Source organism: Arachis ipaensis, chromosome B4, assembly GCF_059453495.1.
Source record: "Arachis ipaensis isolate K30076 ecotype BB chromosome B4, ASM5945349v1, whole genome shotgun sequence".
NCBI lineage: Eukaryota > Viridiplantae > Streptophyta > Magnoliopsida > Fabales > Fabaceae > Arachis > Arachis ipaensis.
Genome location: NC_142439.1, coordinates 5,268,709 through 5,289,484, shown reverse-complemented (window position 1 = coordinate 5,289,484; position 20,776 = coordinate 5,268,709). Strand labels below are relative to the sequence as shown.

Genomic DNA, 20,776 nt, shown 5'->3' with positions numbered 1-20,776 from the left:
AAAAAATAAAAAATTTGAGGTACAAAAGTCGGATTTGCTGATTTGTATATTTTTCACACTTTTAAAAAACACCAAAAATTACAATGTTAGATTATATCACTACTTTTATTTTTATAAAAAAAAAAAAACCGAAAAGTGATGGGCAGAGTTTTTTACTATTATTATTATTTTTATATTAACCACTAGGGACCAGGATGCTTGGTCAATTGTTCATTCATACATCATAATTATTGACTAACAATAATGATATAAATAATATTGTTCAACGAAAAGTTTGGGGATAAAAATTATTAGGTCAACTCCCGAACAAGATCAACTTGTTTTGCTTCTCGAGTTCTTCATATACCAAATCAAGTTCATGCTTGAATAGATAATAGATTACTATATGTATGGTGGGATTTGGTAAATGAAGAGGGCTAATTCCAACTTCTAAATCATAAACCATGTTGTAATTATTTTTTGGGCCAGAGCTCCTCCATTCAAAGACTAAACAACTAGAACAGAAGTACAGAACTATAACTTGTCTTTTTAATACAATAATCAATTATTTTCTCCTTTTTTGAATGTCAAAAAGGTTTAGAAGACTAAACTAGTAGTTAACAAACATATTAAAATTGATGACCCTGTACGGAGTGGTATGTATCTTTAAGCTTATCAATTAATGTCAAAGCTTGTGAGTTGTGAAAGGAACCGTATATTGGTAAAAGACAACCTAATTTCTTAATATAAATGGCTAGTTGATTTTTTTCATGTTAAAGAGTTTATAACACAAGAAAATAATAATTAAGATATTGACACGTATTATATTAATTAGTTTAATTAAATATGTAAAATCATCCAATAATATTTGATTATAAATAATGAAATTTCATGGAAAGAGAAAGCAATCCAATGATTACAGAAAAGTTACATGGAGAAGCAAGTTAACCCTTTCCCCAAGTTACTAGGATTGCCAGCAAAGCATAAGCAACTTGTTCAAACATTTCATGGCAAGAGAAGCTTGGCGTCACTCTTCACCCAACATTCCACATAAGAAACTTACCCTCTAAGCTCTTCCATTTCATTCATCTATAAAATCCACATTTTCCTCAACAAAATCTCATTTCTTTTTCAACATTCTCCATCACATGTTGTAGTGTATATATATATATATATTAGTATTTTTTTTTCCCATGATGGAACATAACCGTTCTGAGGAAGGAGATGGAAGCATTCATGTACAAGTTGGTGAACTCCAGAGGCTCAGCAATGCCTACAGCAGCACAAGCAACACAGTTTTCGAGCCGCGAAGCAGCATAGGAACGAGGGACAGCAATGGTGCTGATGTGTCTTCAGCAACTTCTGGAGTTGCTGCACCAGAAAAGAAGCTGACCCTTTTTGCTCTAAGGCTTGCAGTGCTTGAGAAATCAGCAACTGGCCTTGGAACTCTTGGATTCATTTGGGCAACCGTTGTTCTCCTTGGTGGCTTCGCCATCACGTTAGAGAAAAGCGACTTTTGGTTCATCACAATCATACTATTGATTGAAGGGACTAGAATCTTCAGTAGGAGCCATGAACTTGAGTGGCAGCACCAAGCAACATGGTCTATTACTGATGTTGGAATCAACAGTTTCAAGATTCTAAGGTCAACTTCAACCTCAATTTTTCAAAGCATCAAGAGGCTCTTCATTAGGCCTATCATTGGATCAGAACAGAGCAAACAGAGGATTGACAGAGTAGTTAATCCAGAGCAGAAGAATTTCGCAAGGACGACGACACGAGTGTGGATTAGCTCTGATGTTCCTCTTCTTCCATATGTTGAATGGTTTTCCCTTTCAAGGAATATCAGCAGGATTCTCTATTGGCTTCAGCTTCTATCTGCAACTGCTTGTGTTGTTCTCTCATTGATAAAACTCATCAGTCATGATTATGGAGAAGTGGAAAAGGGAGACACTGATAAGAGGAACCGAAAATCTGCGCTTTTTATCTTCTACTCTTTGGCTCTGGCTGAGGCATTGTTGTTCTTGGCAGAGAAGGCTTATTGGGAATGGAAAATAAGTTACTGCAAATTGTTGGAAGAGGTTAACAAAGAGTGTGAGTTGGGGCCAACAGGCATGGTTTCTATTAGGAGATTCTTTTATGACTCGTATTCGAGGTGTGTCAATGGAAGCATATTTGATGGCTTGAAGATGGACATGGTTACTCTTGCTATGGATTTCCTGGCCTCAAATTCTCCTGATGAGCAGCTCATTGGGGCTAGAATACTTCGCCGGTTCGCAGTGAGTGCACGATTTGCTGATGACACTCTTCAGAAGATTGGAATTTCCGTAATTGTTGTGGAGAGACTAGTTGAGATGTTGAATTGGACAGATCAGAATGATGAAGAGATTAGGCTTTCGGCTGCAGAGATTTTAGCTGAACTAGCAGGCAAGAAGCAGAACTCGCTTCGCATTGCTGGGATACCTGGAGCTATGGAGTCAATATCAAGTCTTCTCCAAACTAACAGGCATTCTAATCCTGCAGCTGATGAAATTGGAGAAAAGAAGCTCATATTTGATCATCCAAACTATGGATTCTGGACATTTAACCAACATGGACTCCGGATTTTGAAAAAACTCGCACGCGATCATGACAACTGTGGAAAGATTGGAAACACAAGAGGCCTGCTACCCAAGATCATTGAATTCGCACATGCCGAAGAAAGATTGCTGAAGAATGTGAATGTCACTCCTTCACAAGTTGTGACTGTGAAGAGATCACTTCAGCTTATGAAGATGCTGGTTAGCACAACAGGCTCAACTGGGAAACAACTTCGAAGAAAGATTTCTGAGATAGTTTTCACAATCAGCAATATCAGAGATATTCTGAGGTATGGAGAGAACCACCCTCTTCTACAGAAACCGAGCATTGAAATTTTAACTAGTCTTGCTTTGGAAGAGGATGTGAAGGAGCGAATTGGAGGCACAGGTGGAATACTTAAGGGATTGTTCAACATATTCTTCAAACAGAACATTCCTGAAAATCAGATAGATGTAACAACTGCTGCTGGAGAGGCCTTAGCAATGCTGGCATTAGAAAGCAAGATGAATTGCCATCGAATTTTGAAGTTGAAAGTACTCGAAAAGCTTGTAGATTCGTTGAAATCTCCGATGCTTCGTGTCCATGCTGCTAGGATTCTTAGAAACCTATGCTCCTACAGTGGATCAGAATGCTTCAACCAGCTAAAGGTTGTTACGGCCGCAGCACCAACAGTAAGTTTTACTCCCACCATTATGATCTTGTGTTATCAGAATGAGAACTTCATGTTATGTTTCTATGCAGATAGAATTTTAACAAATTGCTGAATTATGCAGATACTTCTGGCAATCAAATCAGAAGAAAACAAGCTACAAGAAGTCATGGTTGGATTAGCAGCAAATGTTTTCACATTCATGTCCTCTCAGGAATCAAGCTATGTATTTCAAGAAGCTGGAATCACTGAAGTTGAACTGGCAAGTATACTAGTACATATCCTCAAGAAGCACAAGTATCCGGCAACAAAGGTGCCGAGGATAAGGAGGTTTGCGATAGAGCTTGCGATTTCGATGATGAAAGACAAAGCAGAAAACATAGATACCTTCAAGCATATGGGAATGGAGAAGGTACTAGAAGGTGTATTAGAAACCACATCAGAGCTTGAAAGCTTCAATGTTTTCTCTGGTACTGTTGGATTGAACAGGCACAATCTAACAATTCACTCACTGGTTGAGACAGCCTTGAAGTTGCTGGAAAACAGGTGAAGCAATACATCACTTTTGAACCATATTGTAAAATCAATATCCATGTTAACCTTGAGCAAAAATTGTAAATTTGTAACACTGTTGTTTGTTTTGTGTAAATGTGTATTCTCCCACATTAATTTTGATTTTGGTTTTTGGTTCTTATGGTTATTTATTTATTTTTTCCCTCTAGATTTTGATTCTTCAGTCGAAGAATCAATGCTTTATTGATTTGTATCAGTAAGGACCAATTATTAATGAAAATCCAGGAGGAACACTTTTCAGTACTATACTCCATGTCATCTATATTTAGACCAGAATCATAGTTAAAGTTGTAATCTTCAACAAAGGTTCACAATTAAATAGTAGCCCTTGTATCTTGGTGATGCAGCCAATAAAAATCTAAGTAAAAATGAGTCAGAAGAATCTTGAAGAAATTGGCATTATTAACCAATCCAAAAATTTATCAACCACTTTCTGTCCTGAGGTAAAAAATTATCCAAATAAAATAGTATAATTCTCTGACTAATGAACAAAACAAAACGCCTTCAAATGGATCCAAAACACCAAGTGTAATAAGTAGTCACATAATGGAATTCTCCTAAAAATGCTGCTCAGTTCCTACTCCTGAATTATTTACAAATCAATGAACAAAAAATTGTAGAATCTTCTTGACCCGGGATCTTAGGCAATCACTTTGGAGACCACTCCTGCACCTACAGTTCTGCCTCCTTCTCTCAACGCAAATCTTTGTCCTGATCATACATAAATGTGATTACGGTCTGATCGTATCGTTAAATTTAGCTACAAGAAAGTTGCACATATGAACTTAAAGTAAATAGTAACTATAATAATTTGCAGTTTCTATAAAGACTAGATTATGAGTTGAATCCACTCATAGTAATTTTATACAATATAGAGAATGAAGAATAGTTATATGATATATCTTGTTTAGATAACATTAGTTCATCCAAAAACTGAGCTATAGGCCTGATTTCTTAATATCTTGGTAGAACTTTCTATTCTGACCATGATATCAATTTGCTTTAATTCAAAGATCACATTAGCTAGTAGTCAATGACTCAACGTCAGTAATTGATTCTACGAAGGCGATATCACAGATGATTCAGGATCTTTGTCTACTATGGCATATCTAGTGTTCAACATACCTGCTTCAAGAGGAACAGGTGACATCAGCTCAAAATTTGCAGTCACATTATCACCAGGCATGACCATCTTAACATTTTCAGGTAACTGCACCTTTCCGGTAATATCTGCAGTCCTCATGTAAAACTGAGGCTTATAATTAGAGAAAAATGCAGTATGACGACCTCCTTCATCTTTAGAGAGGACATAGATCTCTGCTTCAAACTTCTTATATGTTTTCAATGTGCCAGGCTTGGAGATAACCTGTAATTTTAACAGAGAATAAGTTTGTTAATTCGCATAAAGCGAATACACAAACCTAAGTGAAATGGTGAAACTACAGCCTATTCTTAGTTATTTTCTTTGACTTGATCTCTCTCTTTTGGCTGTCTTGATATGCATTGGTTCAGTAAGACATTGTCAGTTTTCGACTTTGATATAAAGTGTTGGATCAGTGCCCCAAACTTATGTCACATAATTTCACTCACCATTCCACGCTGTATATCGTCACGCTTCAGGCCACGTAGAAGAAGTCCCACGTTATCACCAGCCTAGAAACACTCAGATTAGGATAACCAATTTATCAATCCAATCCAAGGGAAAAAGGAAGGTTTATGGAACTTAAATGATTTTACTCACTTGTCCTTGATCCAAAATCTTCTTGAACATTTCCACACCAGTAACAGTAGTCTTCATAGGTGCACCCTGTGGACAAAAATAAATGAATAGTAGAACATATATTATTAAGAAAACCACTCATGGACATGATAATAGTGATTCATGTTTAACTCCCCTATGTACCTGTGTTAGTCCTAAGATTTCAACCTCCTCACCGACTTTGATGGTGCCTTGTTCAACACGACCTGTCGCAACCGTTCCACGCCCCTTAACATTCAAGAAAGAAGGCAGTAATGAATGTTAATAATGACATTTCAACTCCCTCATTTTGCTCTTGCCCCCTTCATATATTGGGAATTATGAACATCACCACCAAAAATTGCAGTGCAATATGAATGACATACTTAATAAGAATAATTATGATACATGTGTGCCATATCTACTTACCTGAATAGAGAAAACATCTTCTATTGGCATTAAGAAAGGCTTATCAAGTTGCCTTACAGGATCAGAAATGTATGCATCCACAGCATCCATTAATTTTAAGATAGCCTTCTTTCCAAGTTCTTCATTTGTCCCCTGCAAGGCAGACAGGGCTGAACCTCGAACAATTGGAATCTCTTCCCCAGGAAACTTGTAGAAACTAAGTAGCTCTGCTCAAAAAGAAAGGTTGTTTGCCGATAGATGCATATCCATTGTATAAATAATCAAGAAATGAAACATTATTAAGTGTGTTAAGAATTCAAATAAAAAAAGATATGACATAATGCTTCATACCGCGAAGCTCCATCTCAACAAGTTCAAGTAACTCTGGGTCATCAACAGCATCAACCTTGTTTAGAAAACAAACCAATGATGGCACACCAACCTATCATAGCAAAAACAAACAAAACAACTTATGGTTTTGCTATTCAGTTAGATTCTAGGAAAACTTGGTTTCTTACTTGTGTATTTAAAAGAATGAAGTATATGAACCTGTCGAGCAAGCAGTATATGTTCCTTCGTTTGAGGCATCGGCCCATCCGGAGCAGAAACCACCAGAATTCCACCATCCATTTGAGCAGCTCCAGTTATCATGTTCTGTAATTTGGCCAAATCAATCAAAATGAGATCAGAGTCTTACACAAACACAAGAGCATTCATTATGCATAAACACTACCTTAACATAGTCTGCATGCCCCGGGCAATCAACATGGGCATAGTGCCTCTTTGCTGTCTCATACTCTACATGAGCCTGCAAGTTTCAAGATCAGAAAGTGTTGGCAAAATTTAAGTACTAAAAGATTTAGGTCTGAACCATTCACAATATGCATTGAACAAAGACATAAAAAGAACTAGTTCTCACTGTAGCAATAGTGATTCCTCTTTTCTTCTCCTCAGGAGCCTTGTCTATCTCCTCAAAGGCAATGGCCTTGGCTTTACCTTCTTCAGATAACACCTGTTTCCACAGCACAAGAACTGAATCACACACACAAAAATCCATGGCTAGATTAAGTACTAGGACATGAGAAATAAACCCCAGACCTTTGTAATTGCAGCAGTTAGTGTGGTTTTTCCATGATCAACATGCCCAATGGTTCCCACGTTAAGATGAGGCTTTCTGTAACACAAACAATTGATAGATTGATCCTTGGATAGAAATGAAGCATTGAACTTTCTTTATGTGCATCGTATATATGCAATGATGAAAATTGAAGGTAAGATGCAAAAAGAGACTTACGTTCGAGTGAAAGTGGCCATAGATCTCCGAAGAGAAACAAGGGACGACAAAGGAGATGATTCATCAGTGCTGTAGAGGGAAGAAGGATGATGGGATAGGACACGATGGAATGAAGAGTAAGAGAGAAGAAGGCGCTTAGAATTTGCGTTTCTGAGAGCAAATGAAGCCATTGAGAGGAGGATTGAAGTGAGTGTGAAAGTGGAGAGTGTTAGGTTGTTATGTTGCTTGGGAATGTGTTTAACTGACACGTTCTTCAACAGAATCCGCAAAAACCTACGCTCAAATCAACTAACAAACTCTACACGTCACTTTCTTGCTTTTAAACTACAATCATCCTTGTACCTCGTATAAACCTTTAAACAAAATTAGAATGAAACCCGATGCACGCTATAAATTAATGATAGTATATAATAAATATTAAAAATATTATATTTTTGTACAATTAAATTAAATATGTGTAAATTAAAATTAAATTTAAAAAATGTTTTATTTAAAATAATTTGTAGTATAAAAGATTTGGATATTGGAGTTATATAAAGTGATATTTTTATTTGGTACTTTAATTTTTGTATTTGTTTTGGTTGATTATTTTCTTATGTGGGCTCGTCCTTTTTTTATTGGTTATTGTTAGAGTTTTTGCTTTCTTTTTTCTGTCGTAGATTCTTATAAAGGCATGTTTTTTTATAAATTGTTGAGTTATATACATTTTGAGTAAAGTATCGTTTTTGTCCCCAACGTTTGGGGTAAATCCTATTTGTGTCCCTAACGTTTAAATCGTTCTATTTGTATCCCTAACGTTTGTAAAAGTGATTCAATGTTATCCTGCCATCAATTACACATCATGAACGCTTTAGTTTGAGTTTTAAAAATCTCTTCTTGAAGTTAGAATACAAATGTCTGGGATAGAATCGATGATCTACACCGAAAAATAGCTCATCAAATGTTGAAACTTGATACGTCACATGTATCCTCGGTCGCCCGGCATACTCGGCATGCAAACATTCGAGGCCGACGTTACATCAACTGCCCGATAATCTCGGCACGTGCGCAGATAAGTTCGGCCTCAGCCAATCGAAGAAATAGGAAACGTGCTCAACAAACTTAATCACTAAAACAGAATATCATAACCAAACCTACAAACTAGGACTTATCCACTAACGGTAAAAACAACTCCTATAAAACCGAGCTAATATCCTCGGTTAAGGGTCAGGTTCTATCACTCTCAATCTTCTACTCTTTACTTTAAACTCATTCACTGAGAATCATTACTGACTTGAGCGTCGGAGTATCTTGTGTAGGTATTTCTGCCGCGGTGTTTGACCTCAGCCGACGTAAAGCTCTTCCTCCTTGGTGGCGACTTACTCGGAAGCGCTTAAGCTCGGCCTCCCTAGTGTTCGGACGAACCACTTGGCGCCCACCGTGGGGCCGGAGTACATCTAACCCCACTTTTTCCTTCGTTTAGTCTTCTACTCTATTTTGCAGGATTCCCGATCCTCGAACATGGCTGACAAGGAAAGTCCACAACTATCACAGGACGACCTCCTGGCTCGAATCGCCGAGCTTCAAGCGGAAGTACGAAGAATAGCCGAGCTGTCTACACAGAACAATGGAGAAAGCTCCAAAGGCTCGGCTCAAGACACTGCAGACCCTTTAAACATCGTCCCGCCAAAGGAGAAGCTCACCCTCGACAACCCCTTATCCGAGGAGATCACAAATTACCAGATGCCAAAAAACTTTACGCTGCCCACCGCACTGGAGCCATACAAGGGGTTCGGCGACCCCCGAGCCCACGTGAAGAAGTTCCAATCAATGATGTTCTTCAACGGCCCTAACAATGAGTCCGTTCTCTGCCGAGCATTCCCCACCTACCTTGATGGTGCTGCGTTACTCTGGTTTTTTAAACTTTCCGCAGGTTCAATTTTTTCCTTTGAGGATCTCGCCAGATCATTCATTGATTATTTTGCTGCATCAAGAATCTACGTACATGGATCGGACTATCTCGGCACCATCAAACAGGGTCAGCACGAGAGTCTGAAGGACTACATGACCAGATTCGCTGACGCCACTATGGAGATCCAGGACTTAGACCCGGCCGTTCACCTGCACGCTCTCAAGGCCGGCCTCAGGCCCAGCAAATTCTGGGAGACCATTGCCATACCTAAGCCAAAGACGCTAGAGAAATTCCGAGAAAGGGCGGCAGGCCAAATGGAGATCGAAGAACTCCGAGAAGCCCAAAAATCGGACAAACAACCACATCGGAGAGACGAAGAAAGAACTTTCAGATCGCTAGGCAGCAGAGACACTAAGAAACTTTCCAAGCCCACGTCGAAATACAACACATACACCAGATTCAATACAAGAAGAGAAAACATCATCAGAGAAATCCTCAACGCCAAAATCATAAAGCCACTAGCTCGAGCAGGGAACTACCAGGATCAAAGGTTCGTAGATAGGACAAAGTATTGTGCCTTCCACCAAGAGTTCGGTCACACCACGGACGACTGCATCGTCGCGAAGGACCTCCTGGAAAGGCTGGCACGCCAAGGGCACTTGGACAAATATATCGAGAGCCGGAAGGGCAGAAGAGGAAACTCGGACAGGGTTGAGAACAAGCAAGCAGTGGCCGATGACAACAAAAAAGAGAGGACGACTCCTGATCCACCAAGAGGAGTCATTATCCACATATCAAGGGGATTCGCAGGCGGAGGTCAAACAAGCTTGGCCAGGAAGCGAAGCTACAGGACGATGCTAGCAATCGAAGGAACCATACAACCAAAGAAGGACAAAGATCCAGACGTCACAATATCCTTCAACCAAGCAGACTTCAGATCGGCAAGCCCTAACCTCGACGACCCCGTGGTAATCTCCATCCAGGTCGGAGAACTGTTGGTAAGAAAAATGTTGCTGGATCTAGGTAGTAGCGCTGATGTTTTATTTTATTCTACCTTTATAAAAATGAAATTATCAGAAAAATTGATACAGCCCTCCTCGGGAGAGCTAATTGGGTTCTCCGGAGAGAGAGTCCCATCATGGGACACATATGGCTAAAGACCACAATGGGAGAAATCCCTATGTCAAAATCAATTGATATTCAATACCTAATAGTAAACTGTTACAGCCCTTATAATTGGGACACCAAGACAAGGGAAACTTTTCGACCAAATGCTCATTCAGATAGAAGGAAAACTCCTCGGGTACACTCCTCACCTTAACAAACATCGACTTAAAATCCTTAAACGAAGATTTATAAAGAACAAAGATAGCTCGACGCGGATAACTGCTAAGATTTACCCACAGCCCGCGTCCCATCCCCTTAGCCTGAAACAACGAGAAGAAAAGCCTTAGAGAAGGGGGGTAACCCAGTAACTCCATCAATACCTCGAAAGCCCGTACAAAGCCCCAAGAATTAGGGTGCAGCTGGGTAGGGGCGCAGTTCAACCAGTACAAAACCCCACACTCAAACTCGGTAAAAGGCAGTTTGACCCCCAACTCAGTAAACAAACAGCTGTACATATAAAAGAAAGACCAATCCTTCAACTGGTCACAGACTCGGTCCTCTTTACCACAGGGCAACAACTCTATCCTAATGTTACTACCTTTCCTAACCCACAAATCCGACCCCAATAACTTTACCGACTCCTCATCATCAAACTGAGACGCATATTCCCTTACCCTGGCATCAACCCACCCACGCGGATCAACCGCATCACAGTTCTCCATTCCAGACAAAGAAAGAATAAAGCACAAAAAAGTAGAAGAAAACGCAAATTTAGCACTGACCTTTGCTAGACATTCTCAGACAGGAAATCAAACCAAACTCCTTTTTTTCCAGAAAACAGCAGCAAATAGGAACTACAAAAAGTAAAGGTAATAAAGAAGTAACCCTGGTAATAAAGAACTAATTCCTACAACATTTACATAATTCACTTTTCTAAGGACATAATTAAATCTAAACACAAATAATGGGTATAATATTAAAATCGAACACATCTAAGTGAGACCTAATTGAGAATGAATACATCCAAGTGAGAATAATTGAAAAATATAATCTGATTTGTTAGTATAATTGATAGTAGGATAACATTGAATCACTTTTATAAACGTTAAGGATACAAATAGGATGATTTAAACGGTAGAAACACAAATAGGACTTACCCCAAACGTTGGGGACAAAAACGATACTTTACTCATACATTTTTTATTGTGTTGTTTGTTCTATCTTTGCATGTATATTCTTCTTTCGAAGATGTGTCTTGAATTTGTATGGTTTTCTTTTTTGTTACTCTCTTAGGCCGCGTTTGTTTTTAGAGAGAGGACAAAACATGACAGTGAGACAGAGACAATAGGACGGAGACACTAAATTATTCTTTGTGTATTGTATTTGGATACGATGTACAAGACACTAATGTAATGTCCAATATTATGTTTGGATACACATGGATAAAATTAAAATATTATATGAAATGACTAAAATAGCCCTGTGTTTCCAAATTTTTTACATCAAATATAAACTAATTTAATAGAGAATAAGAATACGTAGGAGTACAAACAGAACTTAAAAAAATGTTTGAAGAGGCAAAAAATTTTAATAAAAAAATATATAATAGTATTTATATTAAAATAAAATTTATAAATATATTTATTTTATTTTTAAATTTATTATTAATATGTAGGAATACATCTGGTTAAGATTGACAAAAAAAATAAATCTGAGTTTGATTAATAAAAAATTTTGTTTAGGTTAATAAGCCAAATTAATTTTAAATAAAAAATCAGTTTTAAAAAAGAATCCATTTTTACATGAAAAAAAATTAGTTTTTGCACATAAAAATATATTTTTATTTAGAAAACCTATTTTTTTTATCTAAAAACTGATTTTTCTTTTCAAAAAGCTTATTTTTTTAAATTATATAAAATCAATTACAACTTATAAATTATTTTTTAGTATTTTAAAAGATCAATTTTACCTTTGATAATTTTATCTTTCAAAAATTTTAAGATTAATTATTTTTGTTATTATTTTTATTACAAATCAAATAATATAATACAAAGTTAAAATGGTATTGAAGTAAAAACCATAAGAAGGAAGAAATTATCCAGCTCAATAAAAAATTCTACAAGAAGGAAAGAGTACCTGAAAAAAAAAAGAAAGATAACGCAGAGATAGAGAAAGAGCAGAGAGAAGAAAGTACCTCTTTGAGAACAACGCAATAAGAAAAATAAGAAGGGGTAATAGTGGAATAATAAAAATATCTATGGACAAAAAGGAAAATAAAATTTATAAAAAAGTTTGTGTCCATTCTTTCAAATTTCGTGTCCATCATTGTCCTTCATAAAAGAGTGGACACAAAAGTATAAAAAACTGTCTCTCGGAGACAATATGTTCAATGTCCATGTCTCTGCTTCCAAAAGCTTTTTAAACATGTATTGTCCATGTCTCTGTGTTCTGTCTCCGAAAACAAACGCTACCTTAATGTGCATGCAGTTTTCCAATGACATCTACAAATAAAAAGAACAAAAATGTGTATAATTTTTTTTAAATAAGTTATTTTTAATAAGAATAATTGAAATAATATAAAATGAAATTACCTGTTAATATTCTTTTTTGACCCACTCTGTCAGACAATGTCTCAAGTGTTGCAAATTCAAAATAGTGTTAAAAAATGTTCAATTTAAAAATACAATAAATATGTTTGTTTTGTACCTTTTCATCTAATATAATCATTTCTAAGCAAAGAAACTCTTCTTCATTTGTGAGTTTGATAAACCAATTGTGATATTGTCTACAGAATGATGCTCCATTGAGTAAGTTTGAGATGTTGTGTAGTGCGAAAATAAATTTTTTGTGCTAAATTTCATATTATTTGAAGAAATAGTTATGAGAGACTTATATAAGCAGTTCAAATAGTATGAAATTTGAATGTTTGTAACGTAAAATTTATTATGATTAATAGATTATTATAACATTTGTAATATGAATATTTATTACATTTAATGAGTTATTTATATAAATTAATAAATTAATTATTGGGGTTATAAATTTATTGTATTGTTAATGGTAAAATATAATAAACATAGACATTGATTCTTGTAGGTTACAAATTTGGTTAGACACTATTAATTTTTAATTATTATCATTGGTAATTTTCTGATTTGGAAATAATAGTTGATTTGACAAAAATTGAGTGGTTAATTCTAAAATTTTGTTAAGTAAGCGATGTTGATAATATAGTATTAGTAGGAGGAGAAAGAACCCTCCGACACTTGCTTAAGCGGACGAGTGAGCTGACTACTCGACCAACCCAAGTTGGTTAATAGATTAATAGATTATTATGACATTTGTAATATGAATGTTTATTACATTTAATGAGTTATTTATAGAAATTAATAAATTAATTATTGGGGTTATAAATTTATTGTATTGTTAACGGTAAAATATAATAAATATAGACATTGATTCTTGTAGGTTACAAATTTAGTTAGACACTATTAATTTTTAATTATTGTCATTGGTAATTTTGCAGTCTAATTTGCATATATTTTTATTACTTGTATTTTTTTTTTGTATATTTTACTTTTTTGCTGATTTGAAAATAATAGTTTATTTGGCAAAAATTGAGTGATATATATTTTTATTACTTGTATATTTTTTTTGTATATTTTACTTTTTTGCTGATTTAGAAATAATAGTTGATTTGACAAAAATTGAGTGGTTGATTCTAAAGTTTTGCCCAGTAAGCTAGTAGGAGAAAAAAGATATCTTACAAGTAATGTGGGTAAATTTATCCATCTACTTTTATATATTAAGAATAGATAAATTATAAACTAAATTTCAAACCCGGTAAAATCATCTAAACTTACTTATGAACATGATTCGTATAAAATTCTTTACTCTTAATATTTATATATCGAAATTTTATATTTATCTAAAACATTTCATAATAAATAAAATAAAAACTAATTTAAAATATTAATAGTATAAAATATTTTTTTATAATTATCTAATAATATTTATTTTTTAAATAATTATTTAAATAATAAATATAAAAAATAATTATTTTTATTAACGTGATAATGTCCAACTGAATTCACGCTATTTTTTTACCCTGGTATGTTCATGAAAATTAAATCTATAAAATAAAATAATAGATTATAATTTAGTAAAAACACACTTGTGATTTTTCGCATGCATAAATTCCAGTTATAAATATTCATTCAGGCGATAACGCATTAATAAAAAATGTTATGTGCAAATAAAAAATTAACTATTAAATCAGTCACTATTTATTTGTATATGAATATATATTGTTTAAGTCATTTTTAATGTATATGTTATATTCTAATACGTATTTGAGTGATTTGATAGCTTATTTTTGGTATGGTTGTTAATAAATAACCGTTTAGAGTAAAATTTGTTCCATTCCAATACAAAACATAACAGATTCTTTACCACCCTGTAGTAGTTGGATATAATTACAGCAATAACATGATGCATAAGCATGACTGAACAATGAGGAAAGTTTTCATCACAGATTCTCTTTTACACCTAAGAATATTAGGTGATTGTTAGATTAAAATCTCAACACACTAAACTTACACACCATTTACCTATTTCTGATGTCAACCATTTCAACAACTATACTCCTTGTAGTTACAAAAGATTAAGTATAATGCCAGAAACTCATCATCGGTTTCGATCGTTTCTGAAAAGGTTGAAATCCCAACGGCGCATTAAGCCGTTGAGGACGTTGGCTGTCGGAGTCCTGACGACAGTTAATGTGGCCCTTGTGTTATGTGATATGTCAGTTTCTGATGAACTCTGTACACTAGTAGAACTATCACTACAAACAGAAGAAGCACTTGCTGAATTGCCAAACTCAGTGCCTGAATTTGACTCAACTTTCAAGGGTTTACATACATCATCAGATGCAGTGGAAATTGTTTTGTTTGTAGCATGTTCTTTCTGCAAAGGATTTGAAGATTCATCCTTTGGTGGATTTGTTACTTCTAAGTCTTCCAGTGACACCATAACTGCTTCCTTAAGCATCTGAATCATGCATCAAAGTTCATAAAGAAAAAAAAACAGTCATTTATCTTTCATTGTATTCGAAATTTCAAGTTTAAGCCAATGACTTGACATACTCTTTCTTCTTCCTCTGCACTGGATGGAAAGCCTGTTAGGTCTTCGAGTTGATATTCTACAAAATCGGCATCATCATCCAAAGTGGCTGGAACAGTGGCACCACCACCACCATTTGATAGTTCAAAGCTTATCATTGATGAGGAGGAAATACCATCCTGTTTTATGCATTCATCATTCATTAAATCATTATTTGTCTCCCAAATATGGCATATGAATAAGTAATGCAGCAAAAAGAAAAAGTTCAAGCAATACCTCATGGTCACAAAGTTCATCTTTCAAAGGGGTATGTGATGGAACCTGAAAAATGTCATACAAAACAATAAATTCAGGTAGTAAAACACGTAAGAAACTAAAATGCATGATGATCAAAACTCAAGCAGTATTCATAGGATAAACCAAGTACAAGTAAAAATGACAAACCTCCATCCTACTCATTGGTCTTCTTGAATGGACTTGCCTAATAGCATCCACAGTCCAGCATGTTGATGATTCTGCAACAAGCAACAAAACAAGTAAGATTTTGAATAAAAGTGATGCTGCCAAAAGCAGATGAAATAGTCAGGAGACACTAGGTACTTGATCCATGCCTTTGTTTTCGGACGATTGTTCAAATTCATAGTCTAGTTCTTGCATAGATCTCCAAACATCCTGAGTAAAGACAAGTCAATTTTTCAAAAATACAATGGAGATTTGTGTTTTGACTGAAACGGTACTAGAGTAGGGGAGCATGGTGAATTTTTACCTTACCAAATAATTCATTAGTGAAGTCAAAAAATAATTCCCCAACCTCATCCTCGGGAGGTTGCAGAACATTGTTGAAAAAGATGTTTATAGAATCAAAATAAAATTGAGGACGAGGAGAGTTATGATCTCCCTCAAACTTGATTAGGTTTTTGTCTCCCTGCAAAGCATGGAAAGTCATATTAAATATTCAAAAGGCAAGGAGAAGATGGAGGGGCATATAAAGTGCAAACATGAATAAGAAATGCCATGTGCAACAAAAGATCAACCATTAAATCTGAGACCATGTATTTGTGTATAAATACATGTGTTATTCGTACATTTTTAATATGGTTGAATATGAATATGGATCCGAAACCTAATAGTTGCATCTTCAATCTAGAAGACATGTTATAATGCAGCAAACTGAGACTTACAAAATTTCTCAACTTGGTCTACCCAACATAGCCCAAAGAAGATGAGATGTGAATCAGTCTTCAATTGAATAATAAAAGTAAAACAAATAACTACAGACATACTTACCATGTAAGCCTCAAGAATACGATCCGAATGATGAGGTTGTATAAAATCATCGTCAATGGCATGTCCTAGTAGTGCCGGAACGAAACAAGATTGAGCTGCCTGCAATCAAATAAACAACAAATGAATATAATAATGTACCAACAACAAAAACTTGTGAATGTTCTCCCAGATAAACATTTCCTATAAAACTTCTGTTGCTACATATGTAGGAAGGATCAAGAAAAATTTATGCACTGTTTTCTTTTTTCTGCCTCTTTCCTTATATACTTTGTTAACAAATTTGCACTCTAACTACCTGACTGATCCGTTATCAAGTTGCTACATGCATGCTAACAAGCAACATAACCAAGCTCAACACTAGCTGCGGATTCTAAATTGAAGTTACATAAAAACAAAGTGGGTGAAGGATAACCAACTCCTTTTCAGTCAAACTAATCAGTCACATAACCAAGCAAATAAGAAACCATTTCAACTAAAACCCTTAAACAGGGAAAAAAAATTAAATTAACCTTAATGGTGTTCAAGTCTGTTATGTCAAATTTTGCCTTCTTCTGGATTGTTTTTTGCATATATCGAATTGCAAACTTCACCTGCAAAAAGAAAGAGGAGGGAGAAATCAACATAACAGTTATGCTACAGAACCATGAGCCATAACTAAGAAACCATCTCAGTCTATAGTCTACACACACACACTTACAGTGAACTTTGGCAGTCGGACTCTGTATGAATCTACAAGTTCCATCATCAAATCAACCAAGTCAGAGAAGGGACTGTCCAAAACCATCCCTGCTATTGAAGGATCCTCAGCTCCATACATAAGGCTGCAATAGATCATACCACCAGTATGCTAAGAAGAAAAGCCATGTGTACTGGTAAAAATGAACTGCTAGAATAAAGAAATTCATAGATTGTCTTTTAAGATTGCCAAAGCACATGGACAGTGTGCTGCACAAGAATGTGATTGATTTACAGAAGTATGAACTATTCATTGCAGATAGACATATAAAAACATGGGAAGTAATGCTGTACAAGCTTTCTTTGATCACATTCAAAATGCAAAATCAAATGAATAAGTGACACATAAAAGAATGTACCTAGTCACAGCACCCATTGAGCGGCCCCATAATCCAATCAGAGAGACGTTTTCATCTGCTCGCAAATAGTTAACCACAGCTCTCAGATCATCTTTCTGAAAACAATCAAGATTGTTAACTAATCATCTTAGTAAAAAAAATCGGCAAAAAAAAAAAAAGCATTTACAAGTTCCTTCTACAGACAAGACAAAACAAACTCAAGCTCTTTTAATACTTTGATATACACACTTTATGTAAATGACAAGATGACTATACTGCCTTTGGCATATGATGACAAGTTTCATAATTTAAATCAATAATACAGTAAAATCATGATTAATAAAAGATAGTAATTGAGGTACAGGATCCAGAATGATCCCATCAAGAAAGTAATTATGGTAATACATTAATGGATAATTACTTTGCATAAAGCAATATAGCTAGATGTGATATTTTTCAAATTGTTTATTGAGCAAATACATACTTCATTCCAACCTAGTGTGACATGATCCCCTCCAGAAATTCCGGATCCTGAGAAATCCAAAGCAAAAACTGTAATATTTGATGGAAGTAAAATTATAGCAGCTTCACCGGCATCAGCCCTGCATCCACTGCAACAAACATTACAGTACAAACAGTGAGCAAGACTATATAACATTCAATATATTAACTCAGCATGTCCCCAAACAAACAACCACCAACTAAGAACCTCATAAAAGATATTGAAACTTAAGAACACCTAAATTTGCATAATTTAGTTAGAAAAGGAAATAATTGGTTTAGACTAAATTAAAATAAGTATAAAAGGAAACTATACAGGTTAAGTAAAACTCGTTTGTCCATTAATTTGCATGCTAAAAAAGAGAACTCCCAGAGTTACCTGTTGCCATGGCAATATATCACACACGGCAGAGGCTTTCCTCCAGGACTGACTATAGGCACGTAATGACTGCATTGAAGCACGTCGCCACGACTGTTTTTTATCTGAAGAATGTCAAATATTGAATTGTAAGTTCATAATAAGGATATCAACTATACTAAAACATGATGTAATCAACAAGAAAAACATTTCCTTTTTAAATTGTACAACATCAGAACATCATACAAACTGATAGTACTATATTGTGATAAGGATTCCGATAAATCCAATGCATGAACTCTATTACTTAACCTTACCTCCACATCTTTCCGTTGAAACAACTTCCCTTTCAGCATGAACTCTTGCTCCAGTAAATCAGTTTTGGGGTCATATTCAGCTCTGCATGCCAATAACACATTCAACCAAAAAAATTTAAGTAAAACTTGAAATGAAAATATTGCAAAAAGATAATGCAAGCCAAGAATTTACAAACAGCCAAAAGATGAATCTCACTCTCGTTTGCATTTAGGTATAAAAGCCATACATTCATCTGTCCTACTCACACACACACACACACAATTGCAAGCCAACATTTACATAATAGGCCAAAGAAGAACTAAAGAGTCTAATCATTATAACATTATTTTCAGAAAGCAAAAGGCGAGTTGAGCTTGGTTAGATTGGTCTAAATGACCACTATTTCCTATGCTTTTATGCAAGAGGAATTGATCTGTAATGCAAGATTGCTATGCCTATTATTAGTTTCTTTCGTCCCAGCATTACAGATACTAAGTTCACAATGGTAGCTCAAAATCAAATTTTGATAAAACATAATGCAATGCTCCTTCTTCACTGTCATCTTTGGCCAAATTCTTAGATCAATGCATCCATCAAAATACATTGATAAATGAATGTACCAAAAATGACAGCTAAAAGGAGTTAATTCTATGATTCTCATGAACAGAATTTTTTAAATTAAAAAAAAAAAGGTATTTTGATAGTAAAAAGTTAATATATATAAAGAGAGAGGAAGAAGGAGGAAAAATTGATACCGTGGTGGGCGAATGATGAAGTTGACAAGCTGCTCCATATATGGAAACTATGAAGCAGCAAACATTGATGACTCTGTTTTCTCGAAAATATTTGAAGTTACAAAATGCAATAAAAGGAAGAAGAAGGTAGAAGAAAGAGAGAGAGAGAGAGAGAGTGAAGGGACAAATAGAAGTAAAGAGAATGAAACAGAGCGTAGTGTTGTTGGTCTTTGTGTCTCCTTCGGTCTTTCCAACCATGCTTCTTTTCTTTACTTTTCTTTTCATTTTTGAAAAAATTAAAATAAAAATAAAAGTAAAAAGAGAAACATGAAAATGAAATTGTTGTTGTCACCTTGCTGCTTCCATGCTCTTGTCTCTTCACTCTTCAATCTTCATACTTCGACACTACCCATGCAGATTTGTTTCCACATTTTATAAGATATAAAGAGACTCGAACTCGTGACCTTTTGATAAATATGAAGGGATTATGTCGGTTTGAGTTATAATTTGATGGTAATATTTTTTTTTCTTTTTTTGGTATATATATAACATTTTTTATAATAGAAATTAATATTTTAATAATAAAGAAGAAAATTAATTTGTATTAATTTAAATATAAAATAAATATAAAAAGTGTTAATTACTTACTATTTTTTAAAATTAAATTAATTCTAAACTTTTAAATGATTAGCTAGTCAATAATATTGACAAAAAGAATTGACATATCATTGAATAAGTTTACATAAATATTTTAATTAATTTGGTCTCTCAAAACTATTTTAATCATTGGATACAAATTAGAATTCATATTACTACTACTATTTTTAAGGGGAAAAGGTATGATTCTTCAAAATGTTATCAACCAAAAATTGTACTAACATTCCGACCATAATAAATCATCTTCCCAATATTTAATGGGTCCATCTAGTATACAGATGCATTTTGGTACAGATTTATAGATTTTTGTTTTTATTTGGTTTAAAAATGTATCACTAAAAGTGTTGCTTAAAGAGAAAGTGTTACCCTTAATCGTTAACTTGGCTCTGATACCAATTTTTACTCTTCATATTTTACTTCGAATAAGTTTATAATTTGTATTATTTGCAAATTCATAAAAAATGTTGACCATTTCTACTAGTATTTATAATTCTGATTTCATTTGTATAGTTTTTCAATCTTGTTTTAG

General features: G+C 34.7%; 4 protein-coding genes across 4 annotated transcripts; 2 read left to right on the top strand and 2 right to left on the bottom strand.

Annotated features, from left to right (window-relative positions):
* The first annotated feature begins 1,101 nt into the window (after positions 1 to 1,101).
* On the top strand, positions 1,102 to 4,027 carry LOC107638564 (uncharacterized). The gene is made up of 2 exons (XM_016341900.3): positions 1,102 to 3,230; positions 3,333 to 4,027. Exons 1-2 carry the CDS (start codon positions 1,173 to 1,175, stop codon positions 3,756 to 3,758), a joined length of 2,484 nt encoding a protein of 827 aa, XP_016197386.1. The 5' UTR covers positions 1,102 to 1,172; the 3' UTR covers positions 3,759 to 4,027.
* A 140-nt stretch (positions 4,028 to 4,167) lies between these two features.
* Positions 4,168 to 7,582, bottom strand: LOC107638566 (elongation factor Tu, mitochondrial-like). Its single transcript, XM_016341902.3, has 12 exons — positions 7,222 to 7,582; positions 7,026 to 7,101; positions 6,847 to 6,939; positions 6,661 to 6,735; positions 6,477 to 6,581; positions 6,279 to 6,369; positions 5,949 to 6,154; positions 5,685 to 5,768; positions 5,523 to 5,588; positions 5,372 to 5,434; positions 4,907 to 5,147; positions 4,168 to 4,492 (listed from the first exon to the last, which is right to left on the bottom strand). Exons 1-12 carry the CDS (start codon positions 7,389 to 7,391, stop codon positions 4,422 to 4,424), a joined length of 1,341 nt encoding a protein of 446 aa, XP_016197388.1. The 5' UTR covers positions 7,392 to 7,582; the 3' UTR covers positions 4,168 to 4,421.
* Positions 7,583 to 8,721: 1,139 nt separating this feature from the next.
* On the top strand, positions 8,722 to 10,269 carry LOC107635879 (uncharacterized). Its single transcript, XM_016339433.1, has one exon. The coding sequence runs from the start codon at positions 8,722 to 8,724 to the stop codon at positions 10,267 to 10,269; it is 1,548 nt and encodes a 515-aa protein (XP_016194919.1).
* Positions 10,270 to 14,647: 4,378 nt separating this feature from the next.
* LOC107638565 (uncharacterized) lies at positions 14,648 to 19,809 on the bottom strand. The gene is made up of 14 exons (XM_016341901.3): positions 19,612 to 19,809; positions 18,877 to 18,958; positions 18,581 to 18,684; positions 18,185 to 18,311; positions 17,722 to 17,816; positions 17,325 to 17,448; positions 17,137 to 17,217; positions 16,628 to 16,726; positions 16,107 to 16,265; positions 15,952 to 16,012; positions 15,785 to 15,855; positions 15,617 to 15,661; positions 15,364 to 15,519; positions 14,648 to 15,268 (listed from the first exon to the last, which is right to left on the bottom strand). The coding sequence occupies exons 1-14, from the start codon at positions 19,647 to 19,649 to the stop codon at positions 14,906 to 14,908; spliced, it is 1,605 nt and encodes a 534-aa protein (XP_016197387.1). The 5' UTR covers positions 19,650 to 19,809; the 3' UTR covers positions 14,648 to 14,905.
* Positions 19,810 to 20,776: the final 967 nt, after the last annotated feature.

Coding starts and splice junctions, on each gene's coding strand:
- LOC107638566 (XM_016341902.3), bottom strand. CDS start 7,391: ATGGCTTCATTTGCTCTCAGAAACGCAAATTCTAAGCGCCTTCTTCTC. Junction 5,589..5,684: donor AAATCTTAGGACTAACACAG/GTACATAGGGGA, acceptor TTTTGTCCACAG/GGTGCACCTATGAAGACTAC. Junction 5,148..5,371: donor ACGATATACAGCGTGGAATG/GTGAGTGAAATT, acceptor TTAAAATTACAG/GTTATCTCCAAGCCTGGCAC.
- LOC107635879 (XM_016339433.1), top strand. CDS start 8,722: ATGGCTGACAAGGAAAGTCCACAACTATCACAGGACGACCTCCTGGCT.
- LOC107638564 (XM_016341900.3), top strand. CDS start 1,173: ATGATGGAACATAACCGTTCTGAGGAAGGAGATGGAAGCATTCATGTA. Junction 3,231..3,332: donor TTACGGCCGCAGCACCAACA/GTAAGTTTTACT, acceptor TGAATTATGCAG/ATACTTCTGGCAATCAAATC.
- LOC107638565 (XM_016341901.3), bottom strand. CDS start 19,649: ATGGAGCAGCTTGTCAACTTCATCATTCGCCCACCACG. Junction 17,817..18,184: donor TCACACTAGGTTGGAATGAA/GTATGTATTTGC, acceptor GATTGTTTTCAG/AAAGATGATCTGAGAGCTGT. Junction 16,013..16,106: donor CTAATGAATTATTTGGTAAG/GTAAAAATTCAC, acceptor GTCTTTACTCAG/GATGTTTGGAGATCTATGCA.